The 26,638-nt window shown below is 37.2% G+C and overlaps 1 protein-coding gene across 4 annotated transcripts in view; it reads right to left on the reverse strand.

Moving 5' to 3' along the window:
* Positions 1–514: 514 nt before the first annotated feature.
* Positions 515–26,638, reverse strand: part of ITGA1 (integrin subunit alpha 1) — a 191,179-nt gene continuing 165,055 nt past the window's right edge. For 3 of the 4 annotated variants that reach the window (XM_032625791.1, XM_032625793.1, XM_032625794.1), the window contains 8 exons: positions 23,919–24,008; positions 22,465–22,567; positions 19,276–19,389; positions 17,364–17,468; positions 17,098–17,202; positions 15,989–16,081; positions 13,711–13,827; positions 515–7,201 (listed from right to left, as the gene is read on the reverse strand). In XM_032625791.1, the coding sequence (XP_032481682.1) occupies positions 7,157–7,201; positions 13,711–13,827; positions 15,989–16,081; positions 17,098–17,202; positions 17,364–17,468; positions 19,276–19,389; positions 22,465–22,567; positions 23,919–24,008 (772 nt within the window). In that variant the 3' untranslated portion in view covers positions 515–7,156. The remainder of the gene's footprint in view (positions 7,202–13,710; positions 13,828–15,988; positions 16,082–17,097; positions 17,203–17,363; positions 17,469–19,275; positions 19,390–22,464; positions 22,568–23,918; positions 24,009–26,638) is intronic. The other variant, XM_032625792.1, reaches the window with a different exon arrangement.

The raw sequence follows: 26,638 nt of genomic DNA on the forward strand, positions 1-26,638 counted from the left end.
GGAAGAAATATTAATCTTGGATAAAATTTATGTATTTAAAATCACAGCAGTCACATTCTTCTTTTAAAAAGTCATCTTTTTAAATTTAACATATAAAACAGGATGCTCATTTACCTTGACGTAAAATACACAGCTGATGCATAAGATAAGACAGAATTATACAAAAATACCAAACCTCTGACCTCAAATCAGTATACAGGATGCACCATACATAGGACATTCAAAACACTCTTTTACTCTCTCAGCTATTTCTAATTATATCAACTTAAATCATTGTAATCTGATGACCCATTTCTTTTTTCAAATGGGTTGAAATTATGCACTTAATAGATTATTAGAATCAACAAATTTCGTGCTTCTTTGTTCTTGAATGCAATCAAAATATTTTCTTCTAATGAGTTGGTCCAATAAAAGTCTTGTAGAAATGCACACACCCTTAAGCTATTCATTTTAATGAGTTTATTCTGAGGTAAATAATAATAATAATAATAAAAAGCAATGAATATACTTTATGTTAGACCATGCAGAAAAGTTTATTGGAGTGAGTATGATACATGCTTCAGGGCAGTAGTTATTATATGCAGTGTTTTACTTTTTAATAAAATGGACACAATTTTTTATACTGTCTCTTAACAATTTTACAACCTAATAGTAGTAACACACAGTACCCCAATCTCCCTTCAGGCTGGTCCTCCTGATAAGGAACGCACAGGGTGGCTCTCGTAACCTGAATAAAGGCAGTGGTGTCTCTCAATTAAACACTAAGTATCGGGATGCACTGTGTGAAATGCTTCTGGAATGAAGAAGATCTGAGCTGTTGTTACTTCAAATGATAGCTTTTACTTGAGCCAAAGCACGTTAAACTTCAGGATATTAGCCCTAGTTAATAGACAGGTAAGAATATACTTTTACTCTTATTTAATCAACAGTTTACTTGTGTGAAGTACATGTGTTAGTATTGTAGCCAGGTATGATGTGGGCTAAGGAAGCTTACAGTATTTTTGAGGAGTAATGGTGTGTACATAAAACATGAATAGCTTCATCCCCTCCCTCTCCCCACATTTTTTTTTCTGTCTCTCAAAATGCAAGATGCCTCGGGGGCATGGCAGGAAGACCGTCACCTGTCATTGGACCTATGATGCTAAGATCTCGCAGAAAGCCACAATTAGTGGGCCGTGTGGTGACTTCCTTCTGCTTGGCAATATGTAGCAGAAAGAAACAATTATGATACTCACTTTTCCCCATCCAATCCTCTTTCCGCTTCTTGAAAAACAGGACTGGGGACAGGGACTGTCAGCAGGAGATTGCTGAATCCTGCCTTTCATTCTGTCATTTGGAACATTTCTTTTAAATTTTGTCCCCAATCTCTATGCATAGATCAAACTGAAATAAAAGGTTAAACACTGAGTCTCAGTCTCTTGCAGGAAAGCTCCTGAAATTCCAGACTTAGTCGTTTTTCATCAAGATGTGACTTCAAATATGGTAAGATCAAACATAATCACAGTTATGAGTGTCACTGGTATCTGCCTAGTATATTGCCGTGATTTCCATGGTGTGTCAGATAATTAAAGGATTTCCAAGCCTCAATTCACCAGTAAAGAATATCTAGATCTCAAGGCCCTGCAAGGAGTACCAGGCTTAGAATGGCCTTGCCAAGAAGACCCAAATTAAGACCAAACATCCCCACTGTACAGTTGAGAAGAGAAACAGCCAACTGGAAGGCAGAAAGCAGAGAGATCCTGCAAATGGGCCCTGGGTCCTACTGTCCAGTCTTCATGGTATTGAAATTCTCTAGCCTGTAATGGGAGGAAAATGCAAGGAAGTCTTGTGTAAAGTTCTGAACTCATTAGCTATGGGAGAAAGCCTTTAATATATTTTAAAAGGAAAAAAAAAAAGGCTGATCTCAAAGCAAGGAGTCCAACATTAGAAGTGAGAACTTATCCTTGTATATTTTTCAGTATGGTAAAATTTCAGCACGTGCTTATGTGTGTGTCTGATGTGGGAGGGCTGATCCTGGGATGTAGTGGATTTGGGAGCTTAGGCCATTTACAGCAGCAGAGGATCCATTCTCATCAGTTAGGAACTGGACCTCCTGGGCACCACATGTTGTAGGGGACAATGTACCTGGGGCTGAAGAGCCGGCACAAGCTCCTTTACTTTTCCTCAAGGTTGATGGTTAAAGGCTGTTACTTGGAATTGCCAAATTCAAGATTACATTTTAATATGAGGATCAAAAATACTCGTTCACCAGATTACAATGCTAGATTTTAACTCTCTTTTTATCCTTCTACTTAAGATGTTGCACAACAGTGCTCCCATTGAAACGGCAGCCTTTAGCCTTCAGTGATGCACTGCAAAGTTCACTTCCAGTGGCGGTGTCAGAATTTCTGGGCAGGAGGTATTTAGAGACAGCAGTCTGATTGGAAGGGCTGTCTAGTGGATTCACCTGGAAGTTGTGTTTGCATTAAAATGCCTGCTGTTTACAATTAAATTGGAAATCTTAGTTAGAAAGTAGCATCATTTCCAGGATTTTAAAGCTCTTCTTTTCTTTCTTTCTTTTTTTTTTTTTTTTTGCGGCACGTGGGCCTCTCACTGTTGTGGCCTCTCCCGTTGCGGAGCACAGGCTCCAGACGCACAGGCTCAGCGGCCGCGGCTCACGGGCCCAGCCGCTCCGCGGCATGTGGGATCTTCCCGGACCGGGGCACGAACCCGTGTCCCCTGCATCGGCAGGCGGACTCCCAACCACTGCGCCACCAAGGAAGCCCATTATGTTTTAGATTATAATTTCCATGGGTGAGGACGGGGATTGGGGGTGTGCTGATGGAGACCCACCAAAGGGCTAAATCCTGCCAGCTCCCCACTGGAGTAGCTAGCTGCTGACAGTGTCCCAGTAACAGTCTGTAAATTTCTTCAAGCTGTTTCATCTCTTCAAGCCTTTCATTCTGTCCCTATTACATTTACCATACCAACCCTTTAGATTGCCACAGAACGGAGGACTGACATCCTGTGTAAATGATCAAATCACAGAAGCTGGTATTCGTAGCAAACAGAGCACACGTTTTAAAAAGATTTTTCTGTAGTAGTCTTCTTGAAAATCTCCCTTGGGTGAGAAGACTAATCTAATGGAGGGAGACTTGAGAAGTGTTGAAAATCAATGAAGGATACATAGGATACTATTTTTAAAAGGCTGATTTGCCAGAAGCCTCTTTATTTGAACGATACTGTGACTATACTGGGCACACGGACCATGCTCCGAGCCCGGGTCTTTCTTAGTTTTCTCACTGTTGTGCAAAGCAAGACAGTTAATTCACACGGAGCAGATTACAACATGTTTGACAGAGAAGATATCCTGTAGGAGAGCGCAGTGCGTAGACGCTGGCGGGTAGCCTTCACACAGTGCAAGCCGCGGCCCTTCGGGGGACCGCCTGGAGAGAACATGCCAGCCCTTCTCTCAGCTTCTCCTTCCACCCAGGTTTACTCAAGCACTGCGCAACCACCTTTTGCTTTGGTGCAGATATTTGTTTTCTAATTGAGCCTAGATATTGGTTTTATAAGAGGTAAAATTATAAATTACTGTGGTTGAGTAAACATCAAATTTTGTAAAATATGTCCTCCCACAGCCTCATTTCAAGCACAGTTATGACATAAAAAATATTCAGAGATTAAATTGCCCATGAATCTAGTGCTCGGAGAAAATAATTGAACAAATTGGATCACTGAAGTTCAAACTGGGTCATAGAAATTACAAATATTTACAAAGGATGACCTTTCACAGTATGGCTGCAGGGCTCTGGATTCTGAGAGAAAGTGAAACAGCGACTTTGTGGTTGTGTAGTTCTGATTTTCAGTGTCACCCTTTATATATATATATATATATATATATTATATATATAATATATATATTGCTTTCAACTCCTTTTCCTGCAAGTTCGTATCATTTTATTAACATTAAAGGAAGACTCTAATTTTAGAAATTGAAATTGAAGAATGGGAAACTATGTAGCACTTTGCTGGGTTTGAGATCAACGTTTTAAGAATAATTTGAAATATGATTGTATTGTGCATGTTTGTGTGTGTGTATATATATATATATATTCATGTTACATTTCTGTTTATCATCTACACCTATCTATCTATCTATCATTTATATTTATCTATCCATCTATCATCTATATCTATCTATCTATCATCTGACATCTATCTATCTATCATTTGTCATCTATCTATCTTCTATCTATCATTGTCATCTAATCTATCTCAATGGTGCACTGAAGTTAGCTCATACTGGTTCTTGAGAACTGACAAATACATTTTCAGGAATTCTGCAAGCTGGTTAGGGCTATGTTGGTAGTTTGAAAATGGCCGTGACAAAACTATTTAGACCATGAAAACTGGTAAATGACACAAATCAGGGATTTTTTTTCCTCCTGGAGAGCCAGTTGTTCAATAATTTACCAATATACCATTGTAGGCTTGGTATGGAAAGGGACTTCATGCATAGTTCAGTCCACAGTGGAGGAAATAATTAATTAAAAAAAAATACCAAAGTTAAAAAAAGAAACTATTTTGCAATTTAATTTAATGAATAAGCTCATAAATTGTCTTAAATATCACTTTTCTTATTAAATGTTTTAAAATAAAATAATAGAGGTTAGTATATTTCTTAATCATTGTCTCTGTTTTAGGATATCTGTACAAAGCTAATTTGGGACATCTGTTGACTTATTAATTTAGTCAAAATAATAATTATACATTTATGATTTTTAGATAGTTGCATAAATGTATGCTACAGTTAAATATTAATGAAAGTGAAAACTATATGCAAAGTGGATGAATCAAACTTTTCTTGTGGTGTAGCTTTTGTGTGTTTATTTCTTGTAAACTCTGTTATTTGGTGTTGAGGTATTTTTTCTCCAATTTGTGTCCATGCATGCATGTGTGTGTGTGTGCATGTGTGTTTATACACACACACGCACAGATGCACAGACACATACATACATAAACCTCAACAAATCACCATATTAAGGAAATAGGATATCTGGCTCATTTAATATTCTACTTAAAAAACAGGAATGAATTATGTTAAAAACTGTGCTGAGTTTATAAGTAGCTATTTGATTTGGCCAAACAGCTCTTACTCTCTTTTCTAAAATGTTAAAAATGCCATCTTTTCTATTTTTCCCCTTTACGTTAACAACATGTTTAGTTGAAATGTGCATACTCCTGGTTCAGTAAATACTTTGCCTAGGAGTCAGAGGACAAGTGTGAATTTTTAAAAATTTTATCTATTAGATTTATTTCTAAGAATGTGCTGAGCTTGGATCAGAGCTGCTGAGCAGGTTGTGCACCGGAGTTGTGCCCCATGGTGACTGAATATGAGAGACCTGAGTTTTGTTGGGCAAAGAAAGAACAGGTGGAAAGAATGATTTTGGAACCTGGAGATAGATAGCAGGAATGAAGAAAATTCTAAAACTGGACACTTCTGAGCAATCACAGGCCAGGAAGAGGATACCAAATCTCTGGAAAAACTTAGCCTTTCTTCTAGCTACTGAGGACCTCAGCACTCCCCAGGTGCATGTCTTTGACCATCAGGATCTCAGATGTAGATGTAGAGAGCCATGAGGTAGGCTGCCTCTGAGTCCACAGATAATTCCCTGGAAATTAGTTTTTAAAAATTAAATGTATGGCATTTAATTTCTCCATTGATTTGCTGCTTTTTGAGAAAAGTAGAGCCCAGGACTTTCCAGATAAGTACAGGTTCTGATCTTGTGATGGTCAATCGGGTGGAGAGATAGAGTTGCAGAAGTATCAGAAAATTTTACAGCCGTAGTTCACATGTACATTCATTCATTGTTTTTTCCCTAAGAAATGGAACAACCTAGGAGCTTATGCTACAGTAGAGTCCGATGCACCACGGTGATTACTTCAAGAACAAAGAAGCTCATACAAAGGTGTGATGTCTTTCTGTTGGTGCGAGGTTTCAAACTTGAAATTCTTTAAAATACATTTCCGGAGATCCATTTAAACATTCATATGCCACACTCAAAAAGCAGTGGCTTGTTGGTAAAATGCAATACTGAAATGGAATACTGCTTTTTCATAAAAAGAAGAACCGCGTTTGGAAAATTAAATATCTTTTAAAATATTAAAAATAAACATACTCCCACAGCTTGAGGGTTTGAATGAACCATGTACCAAGGAGTTGAGACAATTGCTACTTTGGGTTACATCCTGGGACCCCCTCACGTTCAAAAGATGACCAGCATTTCTGCGGCATCCATCTACATTGTCAGTTCCATTCAGAAACCATTTTAGCATCTCCCACACACAACGTGACTTTTCATGACAAATCACTGTTATGCCACATAAAACTGCTGTGCTTTTTCAGTATAAAGAGTTTTGAGTTTTTAGAGTTCAATACTAAAACTAGGCGTGTTCTGTAAAAGCTTAAATTAATCCATTCAGTGCACTTGCTTTTAAACAAGTCTATCTTGATTTTCTATCCTAGATAGAATTTCAGCTCAATTGTACTATTTTTCAAACACTTTGGAAAGAAAACTTTCCCAGTACAGAACCCAACACAAAGATGCTGAATATATTCTCTGTGATTTAATTCTATTTTCAGTCCATATTGTATATAGACTCCACCTGGGAAATTCTTCTCATTTAAATGGGGGGAAGTGATCTTTTTCAGGTAAAATTCCTTTCTTGACATTTACAAATATTGACCATCATGCTGAATGTGGATATCCATCAGGAATCAATGGAAAAAGCTTAACTTATATTATTTTGAAAGTAAATGTTTCAATGATCATAAAAATCTTTTTATGTATTCCTTAAATACTTGGAATGGTGATTTAATATATAAACATATTTGTACAGGTTATTTTTCATCTTCAAAACACTTTGTAAATTTGATTAAATACTCAACAAAAATGAGTAATTATTTAAAAATATTTTTCAACATTTTATAAAATAAAGCTTTAATGTATTGTTTTTGGATCTTGCTTGATCTGTCATTTTCTAAGTGATTAATCCCTGATGGATTACGTAGAGTTATGTGACTATGTCTTTAATTGTATTTATAAATTTCTTGTCACATATTTGAGGCAAACCTGAGGATAGATCATTGAATAATTATTTCTTCTAAAATATTTCATTTCTCCATTTTCTTCTTTAGTGGTCTTTTGAAGAATCCAATCTGTTGAGAAAATACCAAACATAATACAATTAGTTATTTGAATTTAGGTAATAAATACTAATCTCAGATAAAATTTAGTTTAGTAAAATGTTAGCAATTGTGGGCATACAAATAATATAATCAAGAGGTATTTTTTTCATTGATCTATGAAGTAATACTGAATGTCAAGACATGTCATTTATCAAATTGCTATTTCATTTTTAACTTTTTTGTATTAAATATATCATGTCTCCTAGTAAAAACTAGTATATGTAGCAAACTAACTTAAAGGGTTTTGGAAAAATATTTTGGGAGACATACAAACTGCAGTTAGCTGGCACTGTCTCTACTTTGCCATCACCTTTCTTTTTCAGGGATGTGGCAGAGAAATTTCCATCAAGTAACTGATGGTCATAAATTGAGGTAATTATTGCTGATGGTGAATCTCGTAGGTACACTATGGCTAAGGGATTGGGGAGGATTTCTGAGTTGTCTGGATTAACTTTAAATGTGGTAGCACATCTGTCTATATAGGCTTGACATAAAGAGTCTCTTGAAAACACCCTGTATCATTTGGATATGAAAATGAAGTCACTGAACATATGAAATATTTCACGTAGTGGTGAATGTGGGTCCCTTTTCATTATGCTTTGTGATATGGGGCATCATAAAAATTACAAGTGCTTTATTATTTCCAATTAAAGAGTTTAATAAAAATAAGGATAGGAGCTAGAAGGTACCTTTGCAATATTCTAATCTAAAATGGATATTTAAAAAAAAGAAATTTAAAAAAGGGTCCTAGAGAAGTATTCTCTTTTTAAATCTGTGTTTGTTTGTTTTTTAATTTGAGAGTGGATTATAATAGTTCAAGCAAAGACAGTGAGTTAATTCTTTGAAAGTGTGGTACTTTCATGTCATTTTAATCATGAAGTTAGGGTAAATTATGCAAGGGAATTATATATTAAAAAATAATTATATTGAACAATTGAGGGCTTTGAGGGCATAAATGGTCAAACATATGCAGTTTTAAATTAGAGAAATTTTACTCAGGGCTTTATGTCTTTCTCCATGCCAGAATCTAGTTGGTGGTAGATGTCACAGAAAAGGTGACAACAGAACAAATGAACATGAAGAAACAGTAAATGTGTCTTCCTTAGAATGCCAGTTCTCCTGCATGTATCAGGCCTTTTCCTTTGAGCCAACTATAAAAGTTCTGGATTCACAAACCATTAAGCCCTTTAACTTGTACCTGCATGTTCTGAAAATAAATCAGACAAGCCTTTTACAAAAGCAAGTGGTGAATCATGACTTTTCTCTTTCCTGCCTCGCCCAGTTCCTGACCTTTTCTTCTTCTTCCTCAAGTCTTTTTGCTTCTTTTCAACCTTCCTTTCCTTTCACATGTTAAATGCTTTATTTTAAAGCTTAACTTCTGTTATCTAAACTTTTCCACCCAACTGATTCTATTAACATTGGGTTTTCAGTGGAAGTTGGGTGATTAGAGTGGAGATTAGGAAAATACAGTTTATAGCTTCAAACTGAACAGGGCCAATACTAGCCAACATTTGCAACAAGTTAAGTTTGTTTTGAGCACCCAGACTTTCTTGGTAGCTTTCTCTTTCCTTCTTTTTCTTTTTGTATTTACTTAGTGATCTTATTTGTGTCCCCCTAGTTCAAAACCCTGTGGCAAAGGTCTGATTAAACAGTCCTTGGCAGAAATACACGCTCAATGACTTTAATATAGAATAAATGTTGAATGAAACATTTATATTAACATATAAAAGACTAATAGGTGGCAGTGCTATTCCCCCATCCACACTCCCTAAGGATATGCATATTGCATGAGGAACAAAGCTTTGGGATTAGTAAATAAATCACCAAGGGTGGATCAGACATCAGTATGAGATCAAGTAAAGAGAGGAACGATCTGATTTCTCGGGGATCCTCTGTGGACCGAGTCTCATTCTATCCTATTGGCTATATTAACTTGACTGGGCATCTCCCTTAGTGTGTGGTACCATATTTCAGGACATGTTTCCCAACCTATTTAAACCTGTGTCCTCTACAAGCCTTCTCCCTTCAACATCAAGTATATTAAGCACCTACTAAGATTGTGTCAAGCTTTAATCACTGCTATGCATGCTATGAAGGTAAAGCTATAAAGACTGTGCCTTTTGAAATGGAATTCCAGCTCTAGGAGGAACCTTTAGCCTGTTCCCTGCACAAAGTCTCAGACTGAGAATTTTGATGAACTTCCAGACTGGTGGGATTTGGAAGAAGAAGGAAGAAAGGATAGTCCTGAGGTTTCTGCTCCATATCTAGTTAGTCTAAAAAGATGCCTGGGGGGCTTCCCTGGTGGCGCAGTGGTTGAGAGTCTGCCTGCCGATGCAGGGGACATGGGTTCGTACCCCGGTCCAGGAAGATCCCACATGCCGTGAAGCGGCTGGGCCCGTGAGCCATGGCCACTGAGCCTGCGCGTCCGGAGCCTGTGCTCCGCAACGGGAGAGGCCACAACAGTGAGAGGCCTGCATAATGCAAAAAAAAAAAAAAAAAATGCCTGGGGATGAGAGTAGCTCTTCTGAGCCTACCACAGACCAAATTCTTCAGGGAGGTTGGAGCAGCAGGAGGGCCAATTAATCTTTTCAGTATAATGGAGCTGCTGAAAGTCTGAATCCAACCGGAGGTTCTCACTACAGTACCAAATATTTTTATACATTTCAGAGAGTTTATGACCCTCTTAAACAAAACCCAATTCCTGGAGCTCCAGAGTGAAGAGCCTTGCCTCATAGCCTGCAGTGGTGGGACATATTGGATAAGGGTGGGCTTTGCAGATAGAGCATTGCTTGAACCCAGTCCCTTACTAGCTGGTAACTCTTGGGAGAGTTACTCTCTGTTTGCTTCAGTGTCCCCAAGGGTAAATGTAGTTAAAATACTTAGTTGAAGAGGTTGTAAGGAAAACAGAGTGAATAGAAGCAAGAGAGAACATAGAATGGGGGGGGGGGGCTAATAGTGTTGACACAAAAGTGAAATGCCCAGATTCAGATCTTTACTTTGAAACTGACAAACCATGTGGCCTTGGGAAACATATTTAACTTTTCTATTATTCAGCTTCCCCGCTTACAAAATGAGGTGCATAACAGTGTCTTTCTCATAGGGTTGACGTTAGTATCTAAGCGGAAAAGCTTAAAACAGTTCCTGGTATATAGTAAACACTCAGTAAGTGCTAGTTCCCCTCCCTTCTACTGTGGAATCACCGTTCTCATTGCTGGAGCTCCCACTGATGTGGCTGCTGAACTAACTATACCTGCTGGTCAGGACAGGCCAAAGGCTGTTAAATGGTCTTTCTTCGGGCTTAAAAAGAAGATCTAAGAAGCAATCAGAATGTGTCATCAAAACATCTCCTGGGGCTTCCCGGGTGGCGCAGTGGTTGAGAGTCCGCCTGCTGATGCAGGGGACACGGGTTCGTGCCCCGGTCCGGGAAGATCCCACATGCTGCGGAGCAGCTGGGCCCGTGAGCCATGGCCGCTGAGCCTGTGCGTCCGGAGCCTGTGCTCCGCAACGGGAGAGGCCACAACAGTGAGAGGCCTGCATAATGCAAAAAAAAAAAAAAAAATGCCTGGGGATGAGAGTAGCTCTTCTGAGCCTACCACAGACCAAATTCTTCAGGGAGGTTGGAGCAGCAGGAGGGCCAATTAATCTTTTCAGTATAATGGAGCTGCTGAAAGTCTGAATCCAACCGGAGGTTCTCACTACAGTACCAAATATTTTTATACATTTCAGAGAGTTTATGACCCTCTTAAACAAAACCCAATTCCTGGAGCTCCAGAGTGAAGAGCCTTGCCTCATAGCCTGCAGTGGTGGGACATATTGGATAAGGGGTGGGCTTTGCAGATAGAGCATTGCTTGAACCCAGTCCCTTACTAGCTGGTAACTCTTGGGAGAGTTACTCTCTGTTTGCTTCAGTGTCCCCAAGGGTAAATGTAGTTAAAATACTTAGTTGAAGAGGTTGTAAGGAAAACAGAGTGAATAGAAGCAAGAGAGAACATAGAATGGGGGGGGGGGCTAATAGTGTTGACACAAAAGTGAAATGCCCAGATTCAGATCTTTACTTTGAAACTGACAAACCATGTGGCCTTGGGAAACATATTTAACTTTTCTATTATTCAGCTTCCCCGCTTACAAAATGAGGTGCATAACAGTGTCTTTCTCATAGGGTTGACGTTAGTATCTAAGCGGAAAAGCTTAAAACAGTTCCTGGTATATAGTAAACACTCAGTAAGTGCTAGTTCCCCTCCCTTCTACTGTGGAATCACCGTTCTCATTGCTGGAGCTCCCACTGATGTGGCTGCTGAACTAACTATACCTGCTGGTCAGGACAGGCCAAAGGCTGTTAAATGGTCTTTCTTCGGGCTTAAAAAGAAGATCTAAGAAGCAATCAGAATGTGTCATCAAAACATCTCCTGGGGCTTCCCGGGTGGCGCAGTGGTTGAGAGTCCGCCTGCTGATGCAGGGGACACGGGTTCGTGCCCCGGTCCGGGAAGATCCCACATGCTGCGGAGCAGCTGGGCCCGTGAGCCATGGCCGCTGAGCCTGTGCGTCCGGAGCCTGTGCTCCGCAACGGGAGAGGCCACAACAGTGAGAGGCCCGTGTACCGCCCAAAACAAACAAACAAACAAACAAAAAAAAACCAAAACATCTCCTGGATGGAAGAATGTGTTTGTTTTTATACTTATGCTTTTTCAGACTGATGACCAAAAAACAGGGGGCTGAAACTTATTTGTTAGTTTTAAAAAGAGGTATACAACTAGAGAGACTATCCAAATAGTCAGCTCTGGCTTTCCTCTTCTCTTGGCAGCGGTGTCCTAAAACTATACGAGCAAGTGCTGTGCTTAGAAGACCATACTGAAAGAAACCAACAGTAAAATCTTCTATTACAGGTGCATATGAACAAAGAAACCACATTCTGCATTTCAAGCACAACCTTGACACCACTAAGCCGGGCCTTGGGTACCACAGTGTGGCAAGGCCAGGTATTACAGACAGAGCACGGATACCCTCTAAAGTAGGAGGAAGAGCTGGAGGTTTGAGATGGTGGAGAATTCTGTCCTGGAGACTTTGCTGGAGAAAAGCAATGGATTCTATTTACTGAACTAAATGCTCCTGATATACATGGCTTTGTTCATCTTCTCTGAGAGTAACCCCCCCAAAGAGGAAGTTAAGTCATTATAACTAATGTTAGTCAGAATGGGTAGGAACAGTTGGTAATTTGGTGGGAGAGAAATTTGTTATTTAAACTATTTGATTGAAAGATAATTCTGTTGCTCAGGTATCAGAAAAATGAATATGTAATCGCAATCTGTAGTTTTAACATAGCTTAGCTTTTAAACAAGACGATAAGTAAAATATAGGGTGATATATGGTAGAATAAATGCCAATTTGATATTTAACTAGAAAAATATTAAATTCAACTTTTTATGAGATTTTATGCTCTATTAAATTTATCCTAAAAGCTATCATTTCAGTTCTGCTTAATTTGGAAAAGATACAATTAAGTGTTTGAAAAATTTTGCATATCTCAGTTTAAGCAAAATGTCTATGTAAATATAGAGATTGACCCGACGGAAAATAGATGATTACTCAGTTTTACAGGAGGATTTGAAACAGGAGTCTATGCAACTATAAGATTTCCATTTCATCGACTAATTGAATAAATCTTTCATTTCTCACTCAGGCATGCAACTATTGCATAAAATGTGGTATTTTTATATAGTAAAGAAGCATATACTTTTTAAGATACACAGAGATATGTGATTAGGATAAGGCTTATCTTAACCATAATTCTGTTGCTATATATTCTTAAATTGACATAGGAATTCATTCTTCCTTTTTCTATAAAAGAGAGTTTTCATTCTTCTCTGTTTATAAAAGTAATGCATACTTAATTTAAAATTTCCAGTGTTATAGACAAATGAAGATCCCCTATAATCCTAACCTCTAGAGAGATCTTCCATAACTTTTGGATATATCTAGTTTTTTTTTTTTTTTTTTTTTTAAATTTTATTTATTTATTTTTGGCTGTGTTGGGTCTTCGCTTCTGTGCGAGGGCTTTCTCCAGTTGTGGCGAATGGGGGCCACTCTTCATCGCGGTGCACAGGCCTCTCACTGTCACGGCCTCTCCCGTTGTGGAGCACAGGCTCCAGACGCGCAGGCTCAGTAGTTGTGGCTCACGGGTTTAGTTGCTCCGCGGCATGTGGGATCTTCCCAGACCAGGGCTCGAACCCGTGTCCCCTGCATTGGCAGGCAGATTCTTAACCACTGCGCCACCAGGGAAGCCCTAGTTTTTTTCTTGTACAAAAATGGGATCAAGTTGTGCACAATGTATGAGATATGCATTTTTCTTTTTAATTTTGTCTTGGTTATCATTTCAATTGCTGTGTGATACTATATTTCACAGCATGGATAAATCACAATTTGTTTCACCAGTATGCTGTTGACAATTGAAGTAGAAAAGTCAAAGGAACTTTGGTTCTTACCTTCCACAGTGCTAATATGAGCAGCATTAATAGCAATAATCCAGCAAAAGCACTCAACAGGATAACCCATAACGGCACTCTGCCTGGTAGCCCATCTTTGGATATTTGAATAGCAAGCTGAAAATTATTAAACAAGATTGTTAACATTGATAAACTTCTATTAGAACTCCCAGTACACTGAGTTCTTTCAGGCTATAATTTTCTACCAAACAGTGTACTTAATCTCATTACTACATACAGAGAAAACAATGAGTTCATACTTTAAAATGCCCTTCATCTATTCTAAATCTCTAACCATGTCATATTCATTATTACCAAAACAATTTTATAATTTTATCCTTCAGAAATTTATACATGAAGAGTAAACTATCTATGAATCAGAATTCTCAATGGTAGAGGTGAATTTAACTCAGGGAGAACCAACAGTATTATATGTTTTAAAGTAGCCTTCAGTGCATCATCACAATAGCATAAGTTGGGGCTGGAACGTTGTCACAGGTTATTGACACATAAACCTGAGTAGGTCTTCTAATTCTAACTGTAACTTTAATTCTAATTCTAATGTGCTTTATTTTTTGTTTACAAATTGAGGTATAATTTTCATAGAGTAAGATGCACAAATCTCTAATGTACAGATAAATGGATTCATGCATACATCGCCCCAGTGTGTTTTTTAATTATACCACACTGTCTATTCCAGTTGACATACTCTTAGCATCTGTAAATTAGGTCTTAACTGAAGTAAATCTTGAAGGAGACAGCTTTTAGAGTTCCAGCTACTCAAGCTCTCTCAGTGTGGCACCCAAACCTCAATGAAACTTGTCTGCCCTGCATCCCATCCCTTAGGTTTCTGAGAAAAAAAAACTAAGTCAGGGTAGCTATCAATGACCAATAATAGCTCAATGTTCTGCCTCTCCGTTTAATGGGGAACATCTCAATTCCTTAACCTAGAGGGGAAGAGTAGGGGTTAAAAAAAAAGAAACTGACAGGGGAGATATTTTCATACAGTGGATATTGATCCAAACCCCTCAAATGGCTCCGGGTAGGTCACTACTCATGCATCTGGAAGACAGAGCTGGCAGGAGTATAGATGTACAGAGAATCAGACCTTTGAAGATAGACTTTAAACACATCTAAAACATTTCCTTGAACTTAGAGGTACAGAAAGGGAAATCTGGATGGGATCAGTGACTTCCCCAAGATCATAGAACTACAAAATGATCATTTTTAGTGATTTTAACAATTTAAGTATAATTTGTCTTTAGGATAAAATGTAAAATAAAGAGCTCCATGCGGAATTTTTAAACTAACATTTAGGGGAAATAAAGCTAACTATAATATTTTAACAATGCATTTTAGGAATCAAATATACTCTTTTCCAGTATAATATATACTCATATTTTTTGATGCTTACTGGCGAAATTTTAGCTTCTCTACATGTGGAATAACTTTTCATTTATTGGGTTAAGTGCTCTTTATAAAGTAAGTAAACATTATATCCAGATATTCTATGTATATATTCTTTAAAGGTAACTATTTATCAGAGGTCACTGGAATTATTTAAAATAGGTACTAATTTGAAATAAAAACATTAAAACATCAGGGTTAGGCAGCTTCCAAATAGAATTTTATGACTCATGATATCCACGTGAAATATTTAAACTCTCATGATAAAAGGGGAAATTATGCTGAAGTGCTCACATCTATAACAGGTATTCTGGCTTTACTTTATAACAGGATGAGAAAAAAACGCACACTATTTTATTTTTACCCAGGACTCCAGCGTGAATTTGTATTGGGGAATAGTACTTCATTTTTGTTTCAAATTTCCCAATGACTAAATGAAGAAATCTTTTAAAATTTTACATGTATTCCTATACAGTATAAAGACACTTTGTGTAAAGAAATTGTTTTTTCTAGTCTGTTCTTCAGATGTCAACTACATTTTATAATATTGGTTTTTAAGGAGGAAAATTACTAATGCATCATTTGTTATCAAGGTGAGAGTAAAAACATCAATTTACTGTGATAATTATAAGTAATCAAGTTAAACACGGCAGGTTAATTGGAAATATCATGGTTTTTCCCAGTTTCTTACCAAGAAGAATGAGACTGAAATCACACTTGAAGTTAATCAAGTGTAATTTGAAGCAGAAAGTGTCTGTCACTTATTGAGAGCAGTGCTAGTCACTGCTTTAGGGACGATAAGCAAATATAAAACATACGTTACAAACAGAGTGAAATGTATAATCTTTTCAAAACTTGGAGTCACACTTACCTCTCTTTTTTGATTGCCAGCACTTAAAACTAGTGATGTATTTTCACTCTGAAGTTCTGCCCCTATAGTAAGATTTAAGCTGGAAAAATGTGCCTGAAATGCAAACAGGATTTACTACTTTCAATATATTGAGCTAATCACATTGAGAGCTAGTCGTGTTTTAGTGCAATTTTTCAAACTAAAAATTTTCTGACAGATTGAAACACTGGTTTAACATCCAGATGGAACTGATGGTGTGAAATGATGACTGTGTACCCACCATTCCTCTCTGCACTCAAATTCTCACTTAGATCCTTGTTATAGAATGGGGAATTTTTCTGAATAACACAGTTTCTGTTCAGATTTATCCTTCGCAAAACAAACTCCAAACCCTGTCCTACTTTCATGTAGCTGGATATGGAATAGCTACTCTCTGGTAATGAGGTTTACATAGGAGCTTGTTTAGGATTAAGCATGAAATTACCAATATTCAACAGTTTGTGACTTATGAAAATAGCAACTTAATATGATTAAATCTAAAAATGGAAATTTCATATAATTAACAAAATACTTCTAATAGAGAAACAAATAATATAAAATACAATGGATTAAGTTTTAAAGAGCTAGTTGTCAGATGGATTTGACTTTATTAGGGGTTAAAAATGTCCTCCAAAATAGATAGATAGATAGATAGATAGACAGATAGCTGGATAGACAGTCTGATCTAATACAATGAGTCTATAATATATGTCAGCTCTACTCTTTGTTAATGCTGTCAAGGATTGTCTCTCTATAATTCTTTGTCTCTTAACTGAGTTCTAAGGTATTAAGATAAGTGCAAACTTTGCTATTGTATAGGTGTTTATCTCTTGAAGTGTAAAGGAAAGAACAAGAGAGACTAAAAAGAAGCATATACATGAAAGGGGACCTTGGAGATAACTTAGTTACTAACAGACAAGGAAAATGACAGCCAAATAGCTGGTTTAGTAGAGTTGGGCTTGGACCACATTTTTCCAGACTTCCAGTCTTGTGTTCTTTCTAGAGAAGCACTCCGCTTTGCTTTTATTAAGTGTTGAACAAATATTTGTTTATATTATTCAATTATTGCAGAGAACTATACAATCACTTACTTTTACAAAAGTTGGTTTCCATAAGATAAGTGAAACATTCACTTGGCTCATGTCAGAAGGAATCAGATTACATGTGATGGTGGCAAATTTACATGCACTGCAGTCCTGTTTAAATGCCCAGAGGTATAAATTAGTATTCCTGCCTTTTGATAAAAGATAGTATATTAAAATATTCTACAACATAGTTATTTTTAGATTGGTATTGAATTTATTCACTTGGAAAGCATGAGGTAAAATTAGTACTTGTCTTGGTAATCTGAATTTACCAGAATGGTGCCTCGTTTGATATCTTCAGATTTGGATATTATCATTTTCTTCCCAGAGTTGATACCAAAAGGATCCTGGAGGCTACTGGGTCTGCAGTTGACATTCTAAGAAATAAAAATATGTCTTTTATCAGACAACATCTGATGTCAGAGGGAAAAATGACTTGGTGCAATAATGTGAAGAATCTGTGAATGATAGCCATTGCCATACCTGAAAGACCCATCTTCGTAAGTGTGCAATATGGAAGAAGCTATTCTGCACCAGCCATATACATATACTATCCCCCACCCCCGATAATAATTATTGTTACCATTTTCAATTGTAATAGATAGCAGTGAGGTTGTTATGGAAAAGGAAGGATGCTAGTAGAACTTACTATTACATAAGTAATACGTTCATTAATTTGTTTTCGTCAAACATTAGTTTGTAGAGTCCCATAAAATAGAGAGAGAAAAAAATTTAACTCTACTGAGGAAAAAAAGAAAAGAAGGTTAGCATCTGTTAGTCAATATGTTGGCTCATATAATGGTTTATAAAATAAACAAACCAAAAAATCCAGAGAGGGACTTTTGTCTGTAGTTATGTATTCATCCAATAATATTTTTGGAGTCCCTATACACCAGGGTAAGACACAGTGTGTGTGGGAGGGAGATGTAAGAAAGTGGCCCCATCGATGTTAAAATGCCATGTTTATAAGTTCGCTGATTCTTGGATGGTTTTTCTAGACTTAATCTAGTAAACCTTTTGCTTCCCTAGGACTCTCTACATCCTTGATAAAAGGTAATAAGGATGAAGGTTCGTAAGTAGTAGGACAAGTCCACTTTTATTCTTTCTAGGTTCCCACAAACCTACTTTTTCGGGTTAGAGGTAAATGCTAGAGGTTTATGTTCTCCTTGCCTTTAGGAAAACATTTAAATATTACAAGTCAACCACCACTGTTGCTATTTCTTGATTTCTGAGAATACCTTAACTTAAAATCTCTGCAAAGAAGAGACTGTCAAATGCTGAAATAATGCATGCATTAATTCAATACTTATTGTGATTTTCTATGTTTTAGATACCTAAACCATAAAAATAAACTACCATATCGACTCATTCAATGCTATAGGTACAAAGGGGGCATGATATTGCTAACTCTTGGGATGAGTAAGTAGTATTGTACCGTTCTGGGTGCAGCTGTGTGTGCTTAGGAGCAGTGAGTAAGTCTTTTTATAGGGTGGTTTGATCACTTCAAGCAAATTAAAGGTGCAACAAACTCTTCGGGCATAAGTCAACAACTTGTTATCTAAAATCTGCTCCAGTGGATTGAATAGTGAGCCCCAAAAGATATGCCCAAGTCCTAATACCTGAAACCCGTGAATATTACCTTATTGGAAAATAGGGCCCTTTGCCGATGTAACTAAATTAAGAATTTCCAGATGAGATCATTCTAAATTTAGGGCAGGCTCTATAGCCACTGAAGGGTGTGCTTTAAGAGACAGAAAAGGAGAAGACACTGAAACACAGGGAAGATGGCCCTGTGAAGACAGAGATTGGAGTTATGCTGCCACAAGCCACCAGACGTTAGGAGAGAGGCATGGAACAAAGGGTCCCTCAGAGCCTCCAGAGGGAACCAACATTGTTGACACCTTAATTTTAGACTCTGGCCTTCAGAACTGTGAGAGAATAAATTTCTGTTGTTTTCAGCCACCCTGTTTTGGGTAATTTGTTACCACAGCAGCGGTAAGGAACTAATGCCTCTACTAAATAACTAGTGGAAGTCATTATTATTATTACTACTAGTAGTATAATTTTCTAAATGCCTCTCCATGTTACTTTGATAAAATCTATTTATCACAGAGAATAAAAGGCTTTAGATACAAACTGAAGAAGATAACATAATGACATAACTCCGAGGCACACATGACTTACCTCAGAAGATGACCACCCACTTGAGTACAGTACAGGAAAACCATCTGATGTCATGTTGGGGAATGAAATTGACAGCTTAAGTTCTGGCATTGGAAAATGCCCACTTTTTCTAATCTACAGGGGAAAAAAAGAAATGTAATCCTTTCTTCCTCTTTCAACAGCAGTTTTTCTGTCTTACATAGGATTTTGGTTCTTAATTGATGAATTAAGGTGTGAAATATTTTGAACGCCAAAATGAATGCAGAGGGTTTATGGCACTGTACAGAGAATTGGCATAATTAAACAAGCAAAAAATAAAGATGTTTCATGGTCAGTGGTCATATGCATCAGCTAAAATCATATATTGGTCCTTCACCTTCCCAAAATGAGTTAATTGTTTTTGAGTCAATTTACCATGCTCATTGTACTTTTCAACACACCAGTCTTTTTGGGGGTGGAAAGGAGGGAGAACACTTACCTGATTCACTCAGAACAGGTGAGCATATTTTTGTTTGCCTCAAGCCAGCTTGCTATAATTCTCTGAGCCCACAAAGTCATTTCTCACCCCAGCTAGATGGTATCTGCCACAACGGTACAGGCAAACCAGACAGCCATCTGCTTCCCTTCACAAGCCTGTCCCCAGCGAGGGTTGTTGTGTCCCTGGCTGTTGGTAATCCAGTCCGATGAGAGTCAGACTGACTCTCATTTCAATCCCCATCTCTTTTATCCACTAACCTAAAATTATCACTTCACATCACATCCTGCCATCAATGGCGATGAAGTGCATAGGGGAGGAAGTCTGGGTGGGCTGAAGCTCAGCAGGAAGCTGGACTCACTGTCCAGAAGTCCTCGCCTGCTTAGGAGAAGTGCATTGAACTGGGCCAACCAGGTGCAATGCCCACCCCCTTGGCCCTTCTTCAGGTCCTCAGCCGTCTCCTTGGCCCTTCTGTGCTGAATTCTTAGGCGAGCAGGGTGCTCCTTAATCTACAGAGACAGATGCCAGGAAGTCCAACTGACCTCCCTACCTGAGCCTTCTAGACTGAGAGCTATTCAGATCTGGAGGTGTTTTCTGTGGTTGCTGAAGATTAAATGCAACCCTTAACCCTGGAATTCTGGAGATTCCTGACCACCTGTGCCTGGTCTCTTAACCATGCTCCCTGACTCTTATCTTCTAATTGTAATATGCCCTGGGCTTGCCTGGCATGGCCTCCCAGTCTAGTTCCAATTGTTTTTCAGTATTTAGTCAGAAATTGGGTAATCTGTAATGCACACTTATTCTTTCTGATTAAAAACAATGTTCCTTATAGATACATTGGAAAATATTGAAAAACAGTAAGTTTCCTACAATTCTATATTGGTAACATTTTAGTGCACAAATTACCTTTTATATTTGCATATTATGTATCTTATAAAGTTTGTATCATATAAAATATGAAATTTGGTGTCCCATTTGTAAAATTTATTATGTCATGGCATCTTCCCATAAATTTAGAGACTCTTTGAGAATATGATGTTTATTAGCTGCTTAATGACAACCACAACATCAATATTTATTGTTGACTGTTCCAGACACTGCTAATTTTCTCACTTGCATTATTCCCTTTAATTCTGTTAACAGCCCTATGAGGTAGATTCTCTTATTATCCCTGTTTTATCTATGAGGAAATAAGGTTAGAATGAGAATAAAGACTTCCAAGGTCACTGAGCTGGTAGAGAGCAGAATTAGGTTTTTCTTTTTCAACTCCAAAAGGTGCCCTCTCAACCATTATAATAGCTGTCTCCCCATGCCCAGGTTTTAATTTTTAAACTAATATAAATAACATTGTTAAGAGTATCTCTGGTATAAATCTGTTTATACCACCAATAATTTCCTATGGGAAATTTCTAGCAGTAGAGTTACTGGGTCTCACCTAAAAAATGTTCTTTTTTTTTTTTAATTCCATTACTCCAATTTTAGATTTTACCCTGGCAAAGTAATCAGAGATACAAAAGATTTATGCTCAGGGATATTCTTAACAATATTATGTATATTGATATTATTTATAATAGTTTGAGAGTACATGTCTCAAGTCTGGACCCTAAAAAGTGACAATTCATGAGGTTCTACAACATTCAAAGTCTTTCCCTCCCTTCCTCCCTTTCTTCTTTCCTTCCTGCCTTCCTTTTTTTCTTTCCTTCCTTTCTTCCTTGTTGTTTGCTGAATTCCCTAATCCAGGAAAAGCAAGTGGGACTTGAAAAACTGGGTAGCCTACATTTCAAAAATTTACCCCAGTAGAAGGGTGACTGGCATTCATACTAACTTCCTGGGTATAAGTTGCATAGGCATTTCAGCAAAGGGCACAAATAAAAACAATGAAATGTTCTTGAGAGTATTCATTTATTTCCACTTTGTAAGAGAATTCCCTTTTTTCATCGTTGCCAATTCCCAAAGAGATTGAGACCATCTTCACCTCTCATAATGCTGTATTATTTCATACTTTTGAATACAGTTTTAAATCCATCGTTTGAATTGGACTCTCTTTTACTTGCATAATATTAACTTGAGTCTGTGTCTGTAAGTAGGCAGTACCTAAAATGACAGCCTGGCTCAGCTCCATAATTACTTATTATAATGGTTAGGAAAAGTCTGTTATGAAGAGTTCAAAATTAGAAATATAATTTCTATTTAGAAATGATAGTAATATCATTAATAGAAATATCAAAAATAGAAAATATCACTTAAGGAGTCGATAGTAGGAACACCAGTAAGTTATGGTATAATACATATGAAAGGTAGCAAGGAGCAGAATAAGATACAAATTTATTTGTTGAGTAGGGAAATTATTACCAAGACAATCTGAAATAATCAATTTCTGAAATAGTCATGTTATTTTTTAAAAAGTGCTTTTCTCAGTTATACTAAAAAATGCAAATAAAGTCTACATGTTTATAGGTAGTGTCTACTTGGTTCCCTATTTTTTCTAGGAATTTATGATAATTAATTGTGTCATAAGGAAATTAGGGACTTGAGTCTTTAAAGTAGCTTAAAAGTATAATTATCATCAATTTCAATAAAATTATTTTAAATTAGTGAAATTATAAAGAAAAATATGCTAGAACATAGAGATTAACTGTTGAACAAACATGTCTGTACGTGTCTGTTAATACTTTTATTTAACTTATAAGCTTACAAATAACTTTTACAATACTAATTTAGAGGTAATTTCTTACCAAGTAGAAGATATTAATTTCATTTCCAATGTCCTCGGTAGAATTAATAATTTCAGGGACTGTCTCGTTGGCCGCAATTGAAATATGGTATTCACTTGCAGAGCTTAAAAGAATTAATTGGAAAAAGAAAAGTAAAACACAACAAAGTTTAACTTTTACTTGACCTCACTCTTTTTCTTTCTTTATACCAGGTAATTCCACAAAAAGTACTTATAGAGATTTCAAATCAAAGGCAAATTCTTTTACCCTGAAATCTAAAGTTAAAACTTTGAGGAGGGTGCGAAAGATTATAATTTAATTCCATAGTTACTGATGCTAAAATATGTACAGTTTTTAAAGTAAAAGTTTCATTGTTACCAAGTGAAAAGTTTTCATTAATTCACTAATATCATATACATTTAGTGAATAATCAGGCTAAAACTTGGTATTTTTAATAGTGCTGAATTTAAATAGATTTTAAAAATGTGTTACCTTTTCACAACTTAAAGTTCTATATTTACTGCTAAATTTAAAAGTTCAGTCTTTTTCATACAACTTCTCCATGTTCTTTGGATGAACTTGGTAGAATGAAATGTAATATAAACATATTTAAAAGCAGTACTTCAGTTTAGAGAAGACAAATAAGAAATATTTATTAGTTTAAATAAATGAAAAATTCTTGGGAGAAGCCAGTGTACCAAGAGAAGTGGAAGCAGAAAAATAGAAAACAGCCAATAGAATTAAAGGCTAAGAAATAGAAGCACAATCTACATGTATATCATACAATCCTTACATTTTTGTCATCTGTTATCAGTAAAAGGAAAGTGCCATAGAAAATAAATGAATAATATGACAAGACTCTTAGACTAAACTTGCCACAGATTCTTGAACTCTTTGTACATTGTGCACATGTATCTAGCAAAAGCCTTGAGTCCTGCTTATACAAATTTGCCAACATGTGTGGTGTTTGGATAGATCAGACGTTCTTAGGATAAAGGATGGTTTACGAATAATGGGAGAAATAAATAGCCCTTGTCAATGATCAATAGTTTAATCTTGAATGTCCAGAATGGGCAGGCTAATCAGATCCCATACAATGAGAACAAGAGCCAAGAAATATGCTGGTGACCTCTAAGAACATCGCCTTTTGTGACGGATTTCTGAGTCTTCACCTTGCGTTTTGGAGTTAAGATGGGACTGCTAATGCAATCCAGTATCATTAGCACCTCACAGTTTAGATTATCTGGGATGCTGATTCTCAATTTTTAGAGTGCACCAGAATCACCCGGAGAGTTTAACACAGATTTCTGGCCCCCTCCCACCCCCCCAGAATTTCTGATTCAGTAGGTCTGGGGTGGGGCAGAGAATCTGCCTAATAAGCTCCCAGGTGATTCTGATGCCCTTGGCCAGGGACCACAAGCTGAGATCCACCGGGCTATAGGAAGCATCAACATGAAAGTGTGGTGTTCTCCTACCTGTAAAACTGTAGTCCAACTTCATATTTTACAGGGATGGAAACATTTACTTCATTATCGAAAAGGGCTTCAGGTGGCTCTTCACTGTCACTAGAAAACATACAGCACAGTTGGACAAATCATTAAACCACTGACTATTTATAGACCTTTCTAAGCATTTGAATGAGAAGTTTATTTTGGCAACTAAATAAAGCACACACACAACATGTGTGGGATCCTTGATTTTTTAAAAATTTTAGTGTGGAGAGCGAGATCAGAGATGGGTATTTTTAAAAGTTGTTGAGGTGATTCTGAAGTGCAGCGAGGGTTGAAAACCACACTGATTTAGTATGAGGTTTCTCAAACTTCTATGAGAATAATGATAAGTATCCTTGGGTCAATGGTTAAATACACAGATTTTGGGGCTTCTCCCCTAGAAAAATACGGATTTAGTAGGTCCGAGTTAGGACTCATGAATTTGTGTTTTTTAATACAAATCACACAGGTGATTCTTATTTATCACAGATGAGGCCCTTGTGAAGAGACATGCCTAGGATCACACAGCTGAGAGTAAATCTGAAATTTTTTGTCATTTAAGTCTTTCTATACCTTGTACTTGATGATTGTATTATTTGTTGAGCACTTATTCCCCTGATTTTAGTTATCGTTTCAATTATATATTATGTAAATGCATGCATATATTTTATACGTACATATACACACACATATCTCATACTCTTCTGTCTTACAAAAGAGTACGTCCAAATAATATAATAGTAACCAACACTGGCTCTGGGGTCAGAGTGCATGAAATTGCTCTTGGACATAGACCCACTTTGGGAAAGTTATTTGATCTCTCTGTGCCTTGGTTTCTTCATCTATAAAATGGGGGTTTTACCATTATATTCTTTTTTTTTTTGCGGTACGCGGGCCTCTCACTGTTGTGGCCTCTCCTGCTGCGGAGCACAGGCTCCGGATGCGCAGGCCCAGTGGCCATGGCTCACGGGCCCAGCCGCTCCGCGGGCATGTGGGATCCTCCCGGACCGGGGCACGAACCCATGTACCCTGCATCGGCAGGCGGACTCTCAACCACTGCGCCACCAGGGAAGCCCTACCATTATATTCTTAATAAATGGTGAGTACCAAGCGTAAAATACTTAACATTGTGCCTAGGACATACTCAATAAATATTAGATTTCATTATTATTATCACACACACCTCTCTACCAAGTGACTAAGCACCTAGCATTTTGTCTCACAGAATGGGCAAAGAGTACCCATTAATGGCTTTGCTTATTCCCAAGTGTATCAGCGGCTTGGTATGCATGATGGGGCAGTGAAGGCAGCTCCCTGCCCTGGGCTATAGATGTATGTGTGATTGGGCTTTTGCTGTGAACGGTCCCGTTCCACAATGCAGCTAAGTTAATATTCCAAAGAAACAGCTCTGTATTTATGACTTCACCCCTCAAAAACTTCTCTGGCTCCTCATGGCCTGTTCAACTAAGAAAAGATGCCTTATTTTGAAATTCAATACTTCCTATAACACGGTAAGATGTACACTCACTGTAACATAGTAAGATGTACACTCCGTGTTTATCTTCCATTACTCCTTTATGTATTCTGTATATTTGCACTAAAATGGGTCAGCCAATATTCCCCCCAATAGATCTAGTGGTCTACCTTTGAGTTTTTGCTCAAGCTGTAAATTTTGCCTGAAATGTTCCATCTAACTACCGACCAACCTCTCTGAACTGCTACCCACCCTTTAAGGTCCTTCTCAATTATAACCTCCTTGATAAAGCTTTCTTGGATTCTCATTGCCAAGCAGATGTAATTTCACCCTCCATTAAGTCTCTGACACATGGCTTATAATTCTCTAATGAATTTTCCTTGTTCTATCCTGTATTATAATAATTTAAATACTAGTCTCAGTCCCCTACTGTAATATTCACCACATGAAGAGGTTCATGCCCTTATTTAATTTTATATTCCCTAAGTGACAAATTCAATATTTTGTCCATAATGGATCTCAAATAAATATTTATTGAATTGAACTGAATTGAGCATACAGAATTAACTCATCTATTAATTCATTTTCTCACTTATTCACTACTCACTAATTCATTCATTCTCACTCTACATTTATTTAGTGATTATTAGACTTTTTTTTTTTTACTGGGGAATAAAATGACAAATGATAAAAGTTTATCTCAAGTTGCTTATGGTCCAGTGGATAGTTATACTTAGAAGAAAGGTAAGCGCTATTTCAATTTCCTTATTAGACTTTTGTTATTTTTAGTTTGTGTATTCTACGCCATTTCAGAAGCTTTGACTGATTTGAATAAAATTTATTAAACTACAAAAGGGTATCATAAAACTTTAAGTCCCTCTAATGATTCAGTTGACCTTGATGGGCAGTCAGTAAAAGTTTTTAAATTAGAAAAGCCTGTAAAATTTTAAATGGATTTAAATGCAATTTGGCAGATATAAGTGACGTGTGATTACAACATATTTTATAGCTCACAGAACCAATGATTTAATCCAGTTAGGTGTATTATGTCCATTAAATGAAAATTTCTTTATTTTGCTGATTATTCATAAGGATGTTTTTGTGAAGCAAAGGGGTTCACTGCCTTCCACTTCTACTGATCCCATAAAAGCTGTAAGAAGAGGGCTTCCCTGGTGGCGCAGTGGTTGAGAGTCCGCCTGCCGATGCAGGGGACACGGGTTCGTGCCCCGGT

Source organism: Phocoena sinus, chromosome 3 (assembly GCF_008692025.1).
Source record: "Phocoena sinus isolate mPhoSin1 chromosome 3, mPhoSin1.pri, whole genome shotgun sequence".
Taxonomy (NCBI): Eukaryota; Metazoa; Chordata; class Mammalia; order Artiodactyla; family Phocoenidae; genus Phocoena; species Phocoena sinus.